The sequence below is a fragment of the Apodemus sylvaticus genome, chromosome 2 (genome assembly GCF_947179515.1).
Source record: "Apodemus sylvaticus chromosome 2, mApoSyl1.1, whole genome shotgun sequence".
Taxonomy (NCBI): domain Eukaryota; kingdom Metazoa; phylum Chordata; class Mammalia; order Rodentia; family Muridae; genus Apodemus; species Apodemus sylvaticus.
Genome location: NC_067473.1, coordinates 126,770,723 through 126,789,703, shown reverse-complemented (window position 1 = coordinate 126,789,703; position 18,981 = coordinate 126,770,723). Strand labels below are relative to the sequence as shown.

At 46.3% G+C, this 18,981-nt stretch overlaps 1 protein-coding gene across 1 annotated transcript in view; it reads left to right on the top strand.

The window, feature by feature from the left end:
• Positions 1-278: 278 nt before the first annotated feature.
• The window catches only part of Suclg2 (succinate-CoA ligase GDP-forming subunit beta), a 254,374-nt gene continuing 235,671 nt past the window's right edge, over positions 279-18,981 (top strand). Inside the window, exon 1 of the mRNA XM_052174384.1 lies at positions 279-400. Coding sequence (XP_052030344.1) covers positions 311-400 — 90 coding nt within the window. The 5' untranslated portion in view covers positions 279-310. The remainder of the gene's footprint in view (positions 401-18,981) is intronic.

Here is an 18,981-nt window from a genome sequence, read left to right as displayed (position 1 = left end):
TGTCGCTCCCAGGGCCAGTTGAAGTCAGTGCCACTGGGGCTGGGATTTGCTTCTGCCTGGAAGGCAGGCAAGATGAAGTAAGCTCTGGGAAGCCACATGGCCTAGGCGTGAGATGGTGAAGGTGATGGGGGTAGGGGTGACAGGGTCCTCACACTCCTCCTCCTTTCCTTTGCCCAATTCCCTCCCCGCCCCCCGCTCCGCCCCTCTCCGCCTCTCCCCGCCCCCTCCGGTGGCCTGGGCCCCGGCCCGCCCGCTCCCTCCTCCGCCCCCTCCCTCCCCCTCTCGGCCTCTCCTCTGGTTCCTGGTTAAGATGGCGTCCCCGGTGGCCATCGCGGCGCAGGCCGGGAAGCTTCTGCGAGAGCGAGCGCTGCGGCCGCGGCTCCTGGCGGTCAGGTCCCAGGTGAGCGCGGCCGGGACCACGCGAGCCACCCACCGCGGTGGCCCATGCTCCGCGGCCTCTTTGCCCCGCGCGACCCCTGGCGACCCCGTGCTCCCTGCGGCGCGGCGGGCGGTGCGGCGTCCGAGCTGCCGGAGGACCCGGCCTCCCGCTGGAGGTGTCGGGGATCGTGGGGGTCAGAGTGCACAGCCCACGACCCGGGTCGTCCTAACGGCTCCCCTCAGCCTTGCCGGGCACCGGAACCACGCGCTGGGGGCGAGTTCCCAAAAGTTACGTGCTGGAAGGCAGAGGGTTCCCAGCTGCTCACTGGCTCTGCCTCGGGGCGGCTCTGAGCCTGAGCTCGCCCGGCCTGCCACGTGCTCGCTCCACAGGTGCCCGAGGCAGCTCACCAGCAAGATTCAACCCCGCGGGGTGTCGCCTGTGCCCCACCCCCCGTGGGCTTGTCTGTGGGGACCTGCAGGGGTCCAGGAGGAAAGTAGGAGTGCAGTCTTCTATGAAAGGTCCCTGTGAAAACTCGCCTGCCCACTTTGTCCATGCCTCCTGGAGACTTAAGTTAGTAGTGTCGGACTCTCAGCGGCTCCTTCTGCGGTGCTGCTCTCTTGTTGAATTTGCCTTCTTCTATTTGCAAGCTTCTCAGTAGCCTGAGGCCTTTGGAAGAGAAACTGAGTAGGCATTGACTCTTGGAGAAGTCTTTAAACTACAACTGATCTTCCTACTTTCTCTAGTTTAACACCCCCCACCCCACCCCCAAAGAAAAACTTGACAGTTCAAAGAGAGGCAAATCACATTTTAACCAAGGCATGCATAGGGCACCAGGAAAACGAAAAGAAAATAACTTACTAATGATTTTTTTTTGGAGTTCCTCTAAACTTTTGTTAATTATGACATCTGTGAGGGTTTTCTTTCTTTTCATTACCTGACATCCCATTTCTCTGTTACTGTTAATGGGAAGTTAAGAGGTGCTAATACTTATTACTGTAATATCCTTAACAGGCTCTTGACAGTACGGTGGGTAAAGGAGATGGATGGCAGTTTGTCTAATTAAATCACAGGTACCAGCTCTAATAGAGATCTCCAGGCGATCTAAGTCCTGTTCATTATTTAAGTGTTATAAAAAACAAGAACTGGGGTGCTGTTGCAGTAGATTTGAATTGATGAGAAACATGGAGCCCAGGGCCGTCAGAAATGAAGAGTAAGAAATGATTATTCAGAGAAACCTGAAAGAGAATGTTTAGCTGGCATATGTTGTCATCCTCTCTATCCAAGGCTTAGAAGATGACCATTGAGCCCGGAGAAGGCTCAGGTGGTAAGAACACTCGCTCCCCACGCGTGAGAGTCTTGAGTTTGAATTCCCACCACCCATGTAAAAAGCCAGGCAAGCCTGTGTGAGCTTGTGACCCAGCACCGGGAGGAAGAGGCCTGGGGGATTCAAGAGCTTGGTGACCAGTCAGCCTAGGGGCATTGGTTAGGGTACACCTTCAGTGAGAGAGGCCCTGTCTCGGGGAAGTAGGAAAATAGTGATAGGAGACAGGAGACTTCCAGGACAACTTGTTCTGGCCTCTGAATACAATAGACTTTGTGTGTGTGTGTGTGTGTGTGTACACGTACGTACTTGAATGGATCTTGAGTTACTGATGGTTGTAAACTATACCATCAGCCAGAACTGAACCTGGATCCTGGAGCAATAACTACACATTTACAGTGTCCAAGACCTGAACCATGTTCATATGCTCATGGTGGAGTGGTCCTGTGTAGAAAAGTCCAGTACTGGGAAGTTCACTGATCTCCTCAGGGTTGCAGAGAGTTTGAGGGAGAGCTGATGGGTAAAGGTTACTTCATGTTGCCACTCTTCCAGGGTAGAGTCTGGTGAACTCCCCTTTCCCGTGTAGATGGATCTGCACGCCAGTAGAAACTGTAAGCAAGTCACTAGTGCTATTCACATTTCTTATGGGAACATCTTGGAGTTGATAGTGAGTAGGGACGTGCTGCCTGTGACTTTAAGGAACCAGCTCTCTGCCTTTCTCTTGCTGTGCCCCCTGTTCAGTTCCTGGATCATAGCAGATGCTACAGTTAAGCATGGTTAATTTTTCCCGCCAAACCTAGGGATCTTCACGCATTTTAGGAATCTGTTGGCACTATCAGCCTGGACCTACTTTGTACCAGACCTTGTGGGGGGGTTGGGGGGGGATGGGGGAACCAGGTGGACAGGCCAAGATAAAAGACCCACTTTCTGCTTTTAGAAGCAACTCTAGCTTGTTTCACAAAAATATCCACAGAATAACATCCCCTCCCTGGGTTAATGTTAACATTTGACACATATTTTTGATGCATAATGTCATTGAAGTTTCTTTTTTCTTTTTCTTTTAAACTTCTGCCTCTGGCTTCCCTGGATTGACTTTGGGCTGATGTTGTGTCCTGTGAAGGGCTGGCTTTGGCCATTTCTATGCTGTCATCATGGAGGACTGCCCCCAGATCCTGGGACTAGGGGTCATGAGTAAAAGGGGAAAGATTATAGATGCTACAGTAAGAAAGATGAGTTCATGTACTGATGAAGCCATAATGAAGTCAAACAGGGCCACACAATGTGGAATAAATAGCTTCACAGGCAGGCACGTGAAAGCCCAGAAAGCCTACCTGTTCCCTAGGGTGGCTTTATTGAGGTTTAATTGTTTTCTATTTTAAGACTGGGTCTCACTCTGTTGATCAGACTGGCTTAGAACTCACAGGGATCTGCTCAAGTCTGACTCCCAAATACTAGGATTAAAGGTATATGCCTGGTCTATATTTAGCTTTTTAATTAAAAAAACAAAACCCAAACTAAATATAATGCACATTGAAAACTGTGTACACTAGTTACTCTTCTCATTACTGTAGCAACACATCCAATAAGGCAGCTTAAGGAGGGAGGGCATCTCTCTGGCTCTCAGTGTGAGTGCACTATATCTCTGTGTAGTCTATCTTAGCCAGAAAGGCAAGGCCTCAGGAGAGTGAGGCAACTGGTCACATTTGTATCCACAGGAAGCAGATGAGCAGAAGGCTGTGTTCCTCTATGCAGTTTGGGAGCACAGTCCAGGGACAGGTGCCACCTGCATTTAAGAGGGAGTGTCTTCCCACTTCAGTTAACTTAATCTAGCAGTGCCCTCACAGGTGTGCGCAGACATTGCTCTCCCAGGTGATCGTAGATCCCATCAAGGTGACCACGTTGACGGTCAGCGAACAGTTGGGTAAGCTTGTACATGAAAGCAGCCAGGTCTCCAGATGTCTAAACGAGAGAGTAATTTAATTGCAGCTGGAATCCTTTAGTTCTTCCTCCACTACCTGTGCTCCACAGAAGGAACAGTTTCCCCTCTTTCCAATCCGATTCTTTCTCGTCGTGTAAATAAAATTATACAACATGCATGGACATGTTTGGTACTGCCCTACTCTATTGATAAGATCCTGGCTTTTGACATTTGAACTCTGTACTGCAAAGGAGTGGGACAAATGGGATGGGAAGACAGCAAGTGCAAAGGCCCTGAGGTGGGAGTGAGGTCTGACAAGTAGGGTCCAATCACGTGGGGTTCTTAAGAGCTTAGTGGTTATGTGACTTGCACAAATTGTCCAGCTAGTATAACAGGACATGGCTGGGTCTAATTCCCAGGTCTCTGAATTCTGTGTCCCACGTTATTATGAGAAGTCAGAACTCATAGCCTTACAGCTTCTGAGGTTATAGTTAGCAGTTCAGTAGAAGTCTAACAGCTCTTACCAATCCCCTCCCCCACTTCTCTTAGTTTGTTGAGATAGGGTCTTGTTGTATAGTTCCAGTTGCCTTTGACCTTGAGGCAATCCTCCTTTAACCTCCTGAGTGTCTGGATTTTAGACTTGCACAGCCATGCCCAGCAACACTTCCTGGTAGGTAACTCCTGCTAGTCCTTCAGGTATGTAGATGCCATGAAACCTTGGGACATGGTCTGGCAATGAATGGCCATGATGAACGGCCTGGAGCCCATTTGTTTTATGGGAAGTGTTGTTTGGAGCTGCTGAATTTTACATAGTCTCCCTCCCCCTTGTCCTTCCCCTCCCCCTCCTCTCCCTCTCTGATACAGGGTCTCTTATAGCCCAGGCTGGCCTCAAACTCTTGTTCATCCACTCTCTGTCTCTTGAGATTACAGGCATGATCCACCACATCCTGCTTTTTGTGAGGCTGAGGGTCATACCTGGTCCGTTGTGCAGAGGTAGCAGTCGGCCAGGTAGTAATGACTGTGTAGAGTAGAGCTGCTTTTGGGGTATTTCTGTCTCATGATGCCTGGGTGAAGTTCAGCGAAGCTTGCCTTAAGGGATGCACAGATAGATATAGGGGACACTGCCTTTCAGGTCTAATTTGGGGGTTTCTGCTATGTGGTCCTCTTTGAAGCCCAGAGGACTGTATTGTCCAAGAACCCTGCTTACACCCTCTCCTCTGCTGCCTGCTACTTCACAAAGGAGGAGCAGCTCAGTGCTGTGCTCCTTCTGGCAATGGAGACAGATGGATGCATGGTTTTTTGTTTTGTTTTTGTTTGTTTGCTTGTTTGAAATGGTCTTACTGTGTAGCCCTGGCTGTCCTCGAATTCAGTGTGTAGACAAGGCTGGATTAAACTCTGATCAGGCAAGAACAGAGATCTGCCTGCCTCTGCCCCTGGAGTCCTGAGATTGAAGGTGTGTACCACCATGCCCAGCTATACATGGATTTTAAAAGTGAAGGGCTAAAGGCTATAGCTACATTTATACCAGCTAAATCAAGTCAGGAGACTGCTGTAAGCCATGGCTTACCTGTGTCTACCTACTATTGCCCTGGGGAATAAATAGCTTGTTTTTTTTTTTTTTTTCTTTTCCCATTTTTTTAAAAACCAAAAATTAAACAACCAACCCAAAGGAAACAAACAACCCCACAACAACAACAACAACGAAGAAAAGCTATAATGCCTGCTGCTAAAGAGGGTGCTGGGTTAGTCATGATCCAGGTGCTTAGCTTTTGCCCTTCTACATGTGGAAGGCCTGTGTCTGAGAGCTCTGTACCAGGTCGACTTCACTCACTGTAAACAAATCACTGCTTTTATGGGAAAGTGATTAAGTGCATGGGCCTAGGGCAGCCAGAGCTGTGTCACCCTTGTTCCCTGGCTAGGTTCCGCAGGCACCAAGCCTAGAAAGTTGCTGAAGTATGTCCACTGGGAGGTGGAAAAGAAAGGACACAGTCCCTTGGATGGCCTGTCCTTCAGCCCTCCTTCATAACTTAGTCTGGAGTCCTCCTTCTGGTGGCACGTTGCTCTTTCAGTCGTTGGAAAGGTTTTGCCTGATGTATAAATAGTTAAATAAATATGAGCAGTATGCTGCTTTGGAAATTAATATCGGGAGTTAATTCGCTGAAGGTGGGGTGAAGGGGCTGGCATTCCAGTGGAGAGTGGATTGCATGCCTGTCAGATGCTGTGCTGTGAAGAAGGGCGAGGCAGTCAGGAGCAAGTGATAATGCTGATCCCTTAGGCAGAGGAGGAAGGATGGATGGGGCTGTGGAGAACCCAAGACTTAGCAGATCACACAGCTCCACAACGGAAACAACGGAAGCAAAAAAATACCATCCTTTTGTCAGGTACTTTCTGAATGCCTACTGTGTGTGCCCACTGCTACCAAGTTCTCCAAAGAAGATTATTTTATCATAAATGCAGTGTTTAGGAGAATAATAAGTAGGTTAGTGTACCTAATAATTACAATGGAGTGGAGAGGTGGGGGAGAGGGAGGGAGGGAGGGAGGGAGAGGGGGAAGGGGAGGGAGAATGAGAGCTCTCCTTACCCTCCAAATGTTTGTGGTCTAATTGCAAAGTTGTTGTCTAGCCCAGTGGCTCCGCTGTCATGGTGGGCTGTAGCTGAGCTGTGGTCTGAGACACCTGCTGAGCTTGTCCTACATTGGACCTCGTGCTTGTTTCTTGGGAAGCAGGGTTCCCTTTGACCCCAGTCTGCTCTCCATCTTTATCAGCTCTCAGGTTCAGTGTTAATTCTCTGGAAAGACCCTTCCCTGATGATTTGATTGGCTGTACCTGTCCAGTGATTGCTGGCTGTATCTTTTCTGCTTTATCGAAACTTAGAACCCAGGGCTATACCTCATCTTGTTTACTGCGTGTCTCCTGTCTCCCTTTTCCCTCACAAACAGAGGAGTGTGAACTCCATGAGAGGCCACTTCCTTACGCATTGCTGTCCCCCACCTCTACACCCAGCCCCACCCGAGCTATGGGTTCTGTGTTTGTGGTCTGATGAATTAGTGGACTGCACAGACAAAGGAGAGGCAGGGGGGCCAGCTGATGATTGTCAGAGACTAATTATCACCTGCTTTTTACTTTAACCCTCACAATGCCACGGCAGGGTGGTGGTGCCTGTGGCATCTCCAAGCTCCATGTAAAGGATCCCAGGCACAGAGAGGTCACATAATAACTGGTTGAAAACCCTAGTGCCAGGAAGTCACCTGCCTCCTGCCAATGAGTAGCTTATGCTGTTAAATCATTAAACCGTATTACCAGAAGGTCCAGTTTGGGCTGAGCCACTCAGTTGAACCCAGTGTGTGCCGGTCCTGCACCAGCACCTCTGACTTTGGTTATTTAGATTGGGTTGGCCCAGCCTGCTGGGACTGCACACATCTCTGGACTGTGATCCAACTCCCCCTTTTCTTGCTCTGGGATTTAAGAAACAGTAGCAGAAGGCACGAGTTCTGCATTTAATTCAGCTGAGTTCAAATACTAGATCCCCAGTGCTCCTGCTGTGCAACTTGGAACAAATGATTATTTTTAAAAATTAATTTTATTAGTGTGTATTAATTACACAGAAGGTAGGCTTCATTGCGCCCTTTCCACACGATATATGTGCTCAGGGTTGCTTCGAGGATGTGGCATACGTTCTGTGATCGTGTCTGGAACAGATGGTTGAACTTGACTCTTCTCTGAAAAGGAGTTCTCACAGGTGGCTATAATGATTCAGTATGATTTATTAAACATTTGGCATTATGATTAGATCACGGGCCTGCAGTGATTATTTCTGTTGCAATGAATTTGAAGCTAAATTGACTTGCCTTTAAAGAAAAGGGTTTACTAACTTGTAATAATGGTTCTTTCCCAGGTTTCATAACATTTATCATGTACTGTCACTTCAGAAGCAGGTACAGATTTCATGCATCCTTAGGCTAGATTTCACCAAATAACCATGTGAGACAGGAATGATTTTGCCCAGTGCTCATATATGTGCAGAACTTGAGGGTGAGGAGGTAGATGGAGGCTTACCCCGAAGACCTTGGGAATGGTCAGTATCCCAGGGATGGGATGTGGAGAGATAGGATTGTGAAACTGACCCTGTTGATCTTGCCTGACACACTTGTATAATGCCGAGGCAGTGTTAGGAGCAAAGCCATCTGGACTTGGGTGACTTGCATGTTTGCTGTAGGAGAACACTGGAGAAAAGACCATAACCACAGTGGGTACCATCGGCTACTTAGCAGGAAGCGCTGGCTTAGTTCAGGAAACATGAGGTGACTTTTTAGGATAGTGTTTCAGGCATTGATCAGTGCGTTGAATTTATGGTGAGTTTACTTATAGACGTGATTATGAAAGAATAGCGTTTAGGCACGAGCTGTGAAGGTGCGTGCCTGTCATCTGCCTCCAGGACTTATTTTTACTGTAAAATGCAGGGACTTGATGTAGCGTGTGAATTGGTATTAGAGATGCTGCAGAGGACAAGGAATAGATTTGTGTAGGTGTGGATCCAGGCGTGGGTAGAAGGCCAGGTGTCTGCCTTGCCAGTCCCACTCATTCTTCACAGACCTTTCATCTGTCAGTTTCAGCGTCGTGGAAGTCCCCAGTGTACAGCTTGAAGACACTGAGGACTTTGAGCAGGGCTGCCTTGTAGAGCTTGTGGTATTGGGGCTGTGTGAGATGAGGACAGAGAAGTAGGGCCAGATTCAGTGGGTCCTTGTCATTGTGGCGATGGAGGGCAGTGGGAGCCATTGAAGAGCTATGTTATTAAAGAAAGATCGCATCAGGGTGGTGGGGAGGTGATTTCTTGGTGCCAGGCTTGATGACCTGCATTTGATCTCTAAGACCCCCAGGGTGGAAGGGGAGCCAGTGTTGGCAAGTGTCCTCTGCCCCCACAAACAATCAAGTTAAAAAAAATGAAAAGAAAGTACTGGGGATAAAACTCAGGTGACAAAGTACTTGCCTGACACGCAGAAATTCCTGATTTCATCCCCAGCCCTCGTGAACCTGGCTGCTGGCACTTGAGAGGGGGAGGCAGGAGGGGGTCAAGGTCACTGCTTGGCTACAAAGTGAGTTCAGAAAGCCTAAAATGTGTGAGACCCTTTTCAGTAGGAAGGAAGAAAAGGAGTAGGGGGTGGGAACTGAGGAAGAGCTGGGGACTACACAGGACTTTAGTCCTGCTTTCCCTGATGGGTTTCCATTGCTAGCCTCTTCCTGCCCGGAGCCATGTGACAGAAGAGAGACATAGGCTGTTGCTGTCCCTGGGCAGAGGAGGCGAGCGTTTTATATCCTGTGTAAAACATCTCCGATGTCCCTGCCCTCCTAACTGTACTTTGTCCCGGGGCCTGGGTTTTTGATGGGTGTGTTAGGACGTCTGTAAAGAAACAGGCATATAAAAGAAGGGTCAAGAAGGAGAAATGTGCCAGCCAGCTTACAAAGCACAGCACAGTGCATGCAGGCTGCAGAGAGCCCGGCTGGTGAGGGGACTCTAAGGGGACTCCAAGCCCTCCTGGCTCCACACTGAAGGGAGAACCTGTGTCCACAGGTGCCTGCCTGCCTTACCTGGCAGCAGCCCCAGCCTTTGCATGCTGCAGCCTGGCATAGCTTTTCCTTCTCTGCCCTCATCCTTGGGTGCAGGTTGTAGGGCCTCCTGAGGTTTATTTGGCTGTTTGTCTCAGGAAAAACAAATGGCTTACAATATTGAAGGGGAATGCTTCAGCTCTCTGAGCCTTACTGGTCACTTGCAGGACATTTCTTTGTCATCCAGCCACAGTCAAATGAGCTTTTCCACATACATGCAAGACCAGAAGCTTCACACGGGGCAGGGACACATCCCCAGCTGTCACTCAGTAGTGCACTGAGACACCCCGGTACCTCTTGGTTCTCTACTTCCTGCTCTCAGGGGAGAGGATTCCTGTGAGGTCTGAGAGTCAGGAAAGGGCTCCCGTTTGGTCCACAGAGGGTATCCGTTATACAGGTTGGCCCTGTATCAGCTCCAAGCTAAAGCATGGGATTCATTCCACTCAGTAAGAAGCACATACACTTTATTTCTTGAAACTGGGTGTTTGAGAGCACAGGGGAATCATGTCAGGATGTCAGGGATAACCCAGAACTGGAATCGCTCTGCCATGGCTCAAATCTTGCTTTCAAGGTTTAGTATGTTTGTGATTTTGGAGATTTATTGTAGGACTGACTGACTTTCCTTATAAATGTGCTAAATGAAGATGTCTTTTTGTACTTTGTGTCTTGGTGATTTTTCCCCATAAATGGTATGTTAAAAGATACATTGTATGGCAATTGGCTTATTATAATTGTTATAGTGACGGGAATTGAACCCAGTGCCTTGTGCACCACAGGAGAGCCATGCATCATTTAGCTGCATCTCAGCCTTCATTTGTTTTGTCTTTGTTGTTCATCTTGATTTTAGATCTCACTGTAGCCCAGGCCGACCTCCAGCTCCTAGTGATCTTGTGCCTTCTTGCCAGTGCTGGGCCGCAGGCATGTGCCCTGGACCTGGCCTTGGCGCTTTAGATCTGGTGGAGGTAGTTTAATTCCTAGGGCCCCTGCTTCGTCATCTGCTAACTAGGCAAAGTTACTACCATAACTGCCTGGCGTTGTACTGAGCTGCACATGAGTCTGTTCCCTGGATGTTAGACACTAAGGGTTAGCATTGGTTGGAGTATAATTGTAAGCAAACAGGATATCTAATCGAGTGGCTTTATTTTCATAAAAGATTGGCTTTGCTGCAGTTCTGCCTTTCCTCTCTAGTGTTTTAGACTTCATGCCTTGGGTGGAAAATTAACAGGAAGTAGGGACTGGAAGAATCAGGCGAGAAAGTGACTTGTCTTATGATCTGTAGAAGATCCCCTGGACCCCCACCATTGCTTGGAACTGGTGATCAGCATTTCAACTGGAAGAAAATGTGAATGTAGCTTCTTCCTGCTTCTGGTTGGCGCTCTCCACATGGTTTCCGTAGAAATCCATCCTGACCTCCATTAGCATCATCTGCTGCAGTCTTCTTCCTGTTGCTAGGATGCTGGATTGCAGCCTTGGATTGAAGGACTTATTTGGGTTAACTTCCTTGGCAAGGAAGCAGATAAACCACATTTAATATACAGTCTCATTCCAGCCTGAGGGTATATGCAGGCCTTTAATAAGTAATACAAAGAAAGTTGGGGCTTATTATTTTTGATTAAGGGAATAAACTATTAATGATGGATGCTTCTTTGTTGAAATTTAAAGTGCCTTTAAAGTGACGCATCATTAAAATTGAAAGCCAGCAACCCAGGACAACAAAATGAATTTTTTACTGACTTTTTAAAATAATGAACAGGAAAAAAAATGAAGGTGCTATTCGAATTCTTAGATAAGCCAAGGATCTAGAGATGGTGGAGTTGAAGACAGTCCGTCTCCATGACACACATCTGGTGTTGAGCAGTGAACAACTGGACTCAGGCTGCAGTGAGTGTGGTGTGAATCACAGAGTGCAAGGAACTGAGGCGCAAGGCTTGTGACTGTTTCCAAGGGGCTGTAGGACTGTTGAGTTAGACACCAGTCCCACCAGAGCGGGGCCTGAGGGTCCTGGATCCTTTCTCTTTTGTTTGATCCCAGTTTATGGGGAGGCTTTTATGAGTGCTATAAATGGATTTTATGACTATATTTTATATAAAATGTAATTTAATATGGAGGAAAATTTGCTGAGTTAAACTTTATATAAAAGATGAGAAACCTTTATATAAAGATGTATTAAGGGTCCCCAGGTAGGGCTCTCCAGTGGTGGATCCCCTCATCTTCATGTTGACTGTATTGGTGTTTCATTCCTTGTTTAGATAGTGCCCTCTGTAGGCCAGGCTGGCCTCAAACTCAGTGTATAACCATGGATAACACTGAGATTTTAACCCTCGTGTGTGTACCTCCTCAGGGCTGGGATTATAGTTGTGTGTTGTGCTTTGTTTATGGGGTGCTGGACACAGAGCCCAGGGCCTTTGCTTATTATGTCAGCACTCTCCCAATTGAGCTGCATCCCCCACACCCTGTGTCCTTTCTGGAATTTGTTTTGTTCACGAGGAATCCATTTCTGGTTCAGAGAACCTCTTGCCTAGAACTCTAAAGTATAGGTTATTGTTTAAATAAGATTAATTATTAACACAAGACAGGGGTTGGACGTTCAAGTTTTGCTACATTTGGGGAAATAATAAAGGAACTGGTGGGACTGAAACCTAGGGCCGTGCACTTGCTAGGTAATGCTGTGCCCCGAGCCTCATCTGAAACCTTGGAACTGTTCTTGGGATTAAAAAACTGCACTAGCAAATGTTTTTAATGGCTCTAAAACCTTGCTTATGTTCTCAAAGTTTCTGAAGATTTAAAAATATGAATGCCTATTTTTTAGTTTTGCTGCTTGTGTTACATGTGCTATGCAGTTGACCATTTTAAGCTTTTGAGCTATTGTGTGGCATGACGCACCCAGTTACTTCCTTTATTGTAAACCTATTGCCAGTGGCTACCGAACTTACTGTCTTCCCAACCAAAACTCTATGTCTGTTAAATGCATTTCACACACCCACCTTCCAGCAAGCCACACAGTGCTCCATTCAGTTTCCATGATGTGGTACACTAGGTGAGGCTCAGATCTATTCTTTTCTTTGCTGGCTTATTTCATTTAGCATATCTTCAGAATACGGCCATGTCGTATGTGTCACAGTACCCTTCTTAAGGCAGCATAATACTTTATGGGGGATATATGTGTATATAAATATACATTATATGTGTTCTGTATATAATTTTATTTATACTCCATCTTTCAGGGAATACTTAGGTGGTTTTTTTCCTTTTGGGTAGTCTGAATATTGATATATACACATAAAAACTACATTAATATTCACCTTTCTAAAAATGTTCATTGTGTAGTATGAGCTGTATTTTTGACTTCCCACGTGTAATTAAAATGTCTACTAGAAATATTTTTCTTCATGATGGTCTATAAAATATTTGTAGTCACGTTTGCTTCCTCAGGAGGCAGTGTCTTGTAAAGTGGTGTGGGGACAGAGACAGCTGTCGCTTCCCTAGAATATAAGTCTCACTTGTTGTAGACACAGTGAGTGCGTGGTACTGAGACAACTCCCAGGCATCAAGCTGTACTGTGTCTCTTGGACTCACCATCACAGCAGCTGTTAATAATGCCTGGAGAGCTGAATCCAAGCTCATGTGGAAACAGACACCTGACATTTGTCAAGGTCATCCCGGCAGTGGCCTTTGTAGAGAAGTGTCTGAAGTCCTCATGGCCAATCTGGTGGAAGACATTTTTATTGTCATTGTGTAAGCCCATTTTGAAAAGGAATACACTGTGGCTCAGAGACATTAACTGTCTTCCTTATTGTCATTGCTGGTGTCCCTCAAGCTGTCACTTACAAGTGGTCACTCACAGTGTCATATTGCATTGTGCCCTTTACGAACTGAGCTGTGTCTGTGAAGTCCTTACTCCAGTATCTCAAGATGTAAGGTTTTGTGAAATAGAGACTTCACATAGGAACTCAAGTTTAAATGTGGTCATCAGAGCCAGGTGTGTAGAGGGGCACATCTTTAATCCCAGCATTCAGGAAGCAGAGGCAGGTGGATCTCTTGAGTTTGAGGTCAGCCTGGTCTAGAGAGTGAGTTTCAGGACAGCCAGAGCTTCATAGGGAAATTCTTTCTCGACAAAGAAAGACAGATAATTAGCGTGGGTCCTAATCCAGTCAGTATAAAATGGGGAAGTACAGACTCAGCTGCACATACACAGTGAGAAGGCAGAGGAACCAGGGCAGTGGTCCGGATAACAGAATGGCCTATAGTGACCGGAGCTAGGAGTGAGGTATGGAGTTCAGTCTGAGGACCCAGCCTTTTGATGTTAGACTTTTAGCCCCAAGAACTATGACTGAATATGTTTTCCCCCTCCAGAAAGAATCTGGCTGTGTAATCCAGGCTGGCCTGGAACTTGAGGCAGTCCTCTTGTTTTAGTCTCCTCTGATGGTATTATAAGCAAGACCACCACATACACATTTCTTCTTCCTCCTCCTTTTCCTCTTCCTCCTCCTGCTCCTTTTCCTCTTCCTCTACTTCTTCATTCTTCCTGCTTTTCTCTAAGCCACGTGTATGTAGTACATTGTTATCATACTAATAACAGTGAACAGTTTGTCCTCTGTGCTCTTTGAAGAGGGAGAGTTCTGGGAGCCACCCTGGCCCCACTGTGAAGCTGGTTTTGATCACTGGGACCCGAAGTAATACTGTGCATGGAGAAGAAGCAGGCATGGATGGCGCTCCGGTCACCTGTTCCTGCAGTGAGGTGACAAGAGGCTCCTTCCGGTCACTGTATGCTGCTTTAGTGTCTGGGTTTGTCTTGAGGGTGGTGACCCTAGTAACTGCAGAGAGTTAGCTCAGTGACCAAGACCAACATTTGACATGCTTTAAGTTTTGTTTGTTTTTGAACCAAGATAGTTTCCCGTTCAGTTACTTACTCCCTAGTGCTAGGTTGGAGAAACCCACTGCTTAGGAAAGAAAGCTGTAATAGAGGGGAATATGGGTAGGTACAGGAGTGGACTTTGATGCTAAATCCAAAGAGGAGGCCCAGAAGGGTTTTACAAAGCAGCATGGCTTTCTACAGATGTGTCAGTTCAGGTAATTTTCACTTAGCTCTGAAGTAAGAAAACAGCAAACCTTATTATTGTTACTTTTTTCTACATGTCATTCCCTCCCCCCCTCCCAACAAAAACATTCCTTTTGTTCAGGCAGCTCACCCAAGGTTAAACAAAACCCAGGCATTTTAATGTCCCTCAATAGGCCTTTTCAGAAACACTTGCATAACTTAATCCAGCTGTGTTTTTTTGGTTTTTTTTTTTTTTTTTGGTAATCAGAAGTATTACGCCAAGCATTGGGCTCTTCAGTACTATAAAGCTGAAATTTAAGAATAATCAACTTGCAATCAAAAGCTGATTATATATGAGCAATAATGAACATGAAAGCGAGACCTCTGTAATGGAAGAAAAAGGTGCAGGAGCACTTGAAGAGGAAAGGGCGGAGGATAAGGTGGGGTGTCCTGACAGGCGAATGGTGTGCAGCTCAACAAGCAGCGATGCTCACAGACTGCAGGGGGTGGCAGCAGGGAGACGGGCATGGGGGAGAGTCATTGAGACATGAGTGCTGTGGATGAAATAATGCAGGGCAAGCCACTGGGCTCCAGGACAGAGTGAGGTCTCTGTTGATGGAAGGCACAGAGAACAGGTCAGTGTCTTTCTGCCCTGTTGTTTGGTTCTGTGGCTTCTAGCCTCTCTGAGCCCCCACCCCCTTACTAGACTGCTCACCTGTTACAATGTCCAGACCCTGGCACAGTGCTGGACCCGTGTGGAGCCGTGAGTCCCGGAGTAGGCTGCAGGCCACAGGAGCACAGATGAATTTAGGAAATCCAGGAAGCAGCATCAAATCCCAGGCACTCTGTAATCAGATGACGCACAAGCAGTAAATGAGGCGGATGGATCTCATGCAATAGCCAGCTCTATTCGGAGCATTTGACCGTGTGTGTTCTGGAGGTTAGGAAGTGTCACGTGAGGAAAGTGAGCAAGGAAGAAGTGCACAGTCAGAAACATGGTTTTCCGTAGAGGCGTATGAACCAGTCACCGTGGCCAGCTGTATGAGTGATCTGGTGATCTGGGGCACACTCTCTTCTGGAACGAGCATGGAAACAATCCAACATCAGTCCTGTGGGTTGGAAGAAACTGAGGTCGCGAGATTCTTATTTTCATATTCCTTGAAGTTTTCTCATAAGTACTCAGAATTCTTCTGATGAGACTCCGTTCTTGGACTATGGTTCTGTGTGTTTTTTGTTTTGTTTTGTTTTGTTTTGTTTTGAGAGAAGGCCTCATACCCTGTTAGACTAGTCTTCAGCTTTTAGTCCTTTCAAATGATCACCCTAGGTACTAGCTAGGACTTCAAATGCGCGCCACTACTGCCTCACCCGGTGTCTTAGTTTGGGTTCTCTAGAGTCACAGAACGTATGGATAGTCTTTATATAGTTAGGGAATTTGTCAATGACTTACAGTCTATAGTCCAACTCCCCAACAATGATCAGCAGCAGCTGTGGATGGAAGTCCAAGGATCTAGCAGTTTCTCAGTCACACGAAGCAAGCAGGCAAGGAAGAGTGAGAGAGAATCTTCCTTCTTCCAATGTCCTTATATATCTCCAGCAGAGGGTGTAGCCCAGATTATTGGCTTGTGGGTCTCCAGCAGAGGTTGTGGCCCAGATTAAAGGCGCGTGCATCCATGCCTTTAATCCCAAATGATCTTGAACTCGAGATCTCCTTGTCTTAGCCACTATGCTTCAAGGTCTCCATGCCAAGATCCAGGTCAGAAACTTATATCTCTGAGCCTCCAAATTAGGATCATAGGTGAGCCTTCCAATTCTAGACTGTAGTTCATTCCAGATATAGTCAAGTTGACAACCAGGAATAGCCACCACACCCGGTTTGATTTATACTACTAGGAAAAACTGGGAAGGACAGTGGTGCCTATAGTTGAGGGAGTGGCAGTCGGAAGAATAAGGCTAAGCAAATCCCCAAAGGAGCCAAGGTCTGTGAACTGGAGTAATCTGGGTAAAGAGTATTGTAAACAAAGAGATGGCAAGTGCAGAGGCCTTGATGTGTTTAAGCAACCAGCAGATGGTGGCAATTGTGGGCTTGGCAGAGGGCAGAGGATGTGTCCAAATTAGATGTGTCATAGTTTATATTCCTGGAGCACATGTCACAGTGCTACAGATAACATGATATGAATGCTGTCTATTGTATGCATGTTTCCAGGGTGCAACCCAGCCTGCAGGTGGTATGGATATCCTAGTGTAATTGGGCACCTGCTGAGAGACAGTTTGCTTGTTTTCAGTTTATGTCCATCACAAATAACCATCTATAAACAGCTATTTCAGTTTTTATTTGAACATATTTGTGTCTCTAGGGTCTGTTCCCAGGATAACTATCTTGGTCACATTGTAAATGTATGTTTGGTTTTTAAAGAAACTGCTGTACTGGGCCTTGTTGATGGCTGAGAGACCCAAGAAGCCATGCCCACAGCAGATAATCTGAGGTTTCCAGTTGCACTTTCCTTCCCAAGAGTATGGCGTGAGGTAATGGGTTTCTGAATCTCTGTCAGCCTTTGGATGGTTAAAAACTCAGCTGTCCTCAGGATGAGAGTTGTATTTCAGTAAAGCCAGGCCTGATGAAGATCCTGCTGTTGGCTTGTTGGCCTCCTATATATCTTCAGTGAAATGTCTTTTCATGTCTTCTGTCCATTTTCTGTTTTGATTTTTTTTAAAAGATTTTTTAAAATTCTATGAGTGCTCAGTCTGCATGTACACCTGCATGCCAGAAGAGGGCGTCAGATCCCATTATGGATGATTGAGCCACTAAGTGATTGCTGGGATTTGAACTCAGGACCTATGGAAGAGCAGACAGTGCTCTTAACCGCTGAGCCATCTCTCCAGCCCCGTTTTGATTTTTGAAGTGTTGAATTTTGAAAGTTCTTTGTTTTCTGTGTGTTGGTTGTTGCAGGGATGTTGTGTGCAGCCCCTTTCCCGCCCCATCTGCAGCCCCTTCCCCACCTGTCTGCAGCCCCTTCCCCATCTGTCTGCAGCCCCTTCCCCACCTGTCTGCAGCCCCTTCCCTGCCCGTTTGCAGCCCCTTCCCCACTTGTCTGCAGCCCCTTCCCCACCTGTCTGCAACCCCTTCCCTGCCCGTTTGCAGCTTGTCTGCTCATTTTTTTAAATTTTTTTTTATTTATTGAAAAGGGAAGTAAAGGGAAATAAAAACACTTTATGATAAAATTAAAGATTTACATGGAAAATATTTCATATGAACATGTTAAAATTGACAATTTTCATGGAAAGTTAAAGAGTAAAGTGGTAGACATTTAAAACATTGCTAAATTAATTGAAATATGGGATAGAAACATCTTATGATAGAATTGAAGATTTACGTGGAAAATATTTCTGATAAAATTGTAGAAAAATGTTGAAAAACATGTTAGAATTGAAGAAAATGTTTATAATTCCACTTTCAATCAACTTAGGAATACTTTTATACCTATCATTATTATATCTATATAAAATTGTCTGCTCATTCTTTAGCACAGTCTGCCAGAGAGAAACAGGCTTGAACTTCAGTCATGTTCAGTTTATCTTCTTTTTTTCTCATGATTCATGACCTTAAAGTCATGTCTAACAACTATCTATCAATCCCTAGAGCTGAAAGGCAACTGCTATGTTATCTTCTGAAACATTTGTATTGATTGATTGATTGATTGATTGATTTATAGACAGAGTTATAAGGTACAGGTTAGCCTTGAATTACCTTGAATCTTAAGGGACTGACTTCAAACTCCAAGTGAGCCTTGCTTAGCCTTCTGCCTCCAGAGTGCTGGGAGCTGTCAGACACCACACCCAGCTAAAAGGTGTTTTTTTTCCTTCCTTCCTTTCTTCCTTTCCTTCTTCCCTCCCTCCTTCTTTATTTTTAATAGCTCTAAATGTACATCTCAGGTCCACATTGAATATTTATGTAAGCTGCGGGGCTAAGGTGAAGCGTGTTTATTCGTCCATCTCCGGCTGCACGTCCTGTCGTTTCAGCACTGCTCATTTGAAGGACTGACACCTCTGTGAGTGGATGCTGCTGGAATGCTTCTATTTCTTCCCAATGAATCCTAGCATTTGAAACCGTTAGGCAACCCCGCCATCATCCTTCCCCGTGAAACACCTGAAGTTTTGAGCCTCTGAGGTTGGGAGCCAGCTCTGCGGTTCCAGCTGCTGCCACCTGCTTCTATAGTGCGGGTCATCCGCGGGACTCTGCTTTGGGTCTGACCTCTGACTCTATGCGGGTCATCCGAGGGACTCTGCTTTGGGTCTGACCTCTGACTCTATGTGGCATTGCTTGGTTTTTCAGAGTCACTTATGAATTTTGAGTCAAGGGCCATTTGAGATTGTGGAAAGGGGTCTTTGACATTTGCTTTAACGTTCCCATTGACTCTTGGCTATAAAGTCAGATGAAGCTATTGTGTCAGGCTACAGTAAGAACGATACTGCCCTTAAAACTTGATATTTTGGTGAAATCAATTTACTTTGTCTCTGCATAGCAGCTTACTTCTTACAATTTTGATGTGTAATGGGGTACAGGAATACAGACAGCAGAGCCATCAGTGTTAGGCTCAGTCACATTTACAACATGTTGATCAGGTTAAAAAAAATCCGAAATTGATTATGGTGGTTGACAGGGCCCTGGTTCTCAGCTTCCTTCCTTTCCATCTCCTAGGAAGGAACTGACAGGAGCTCAGATGG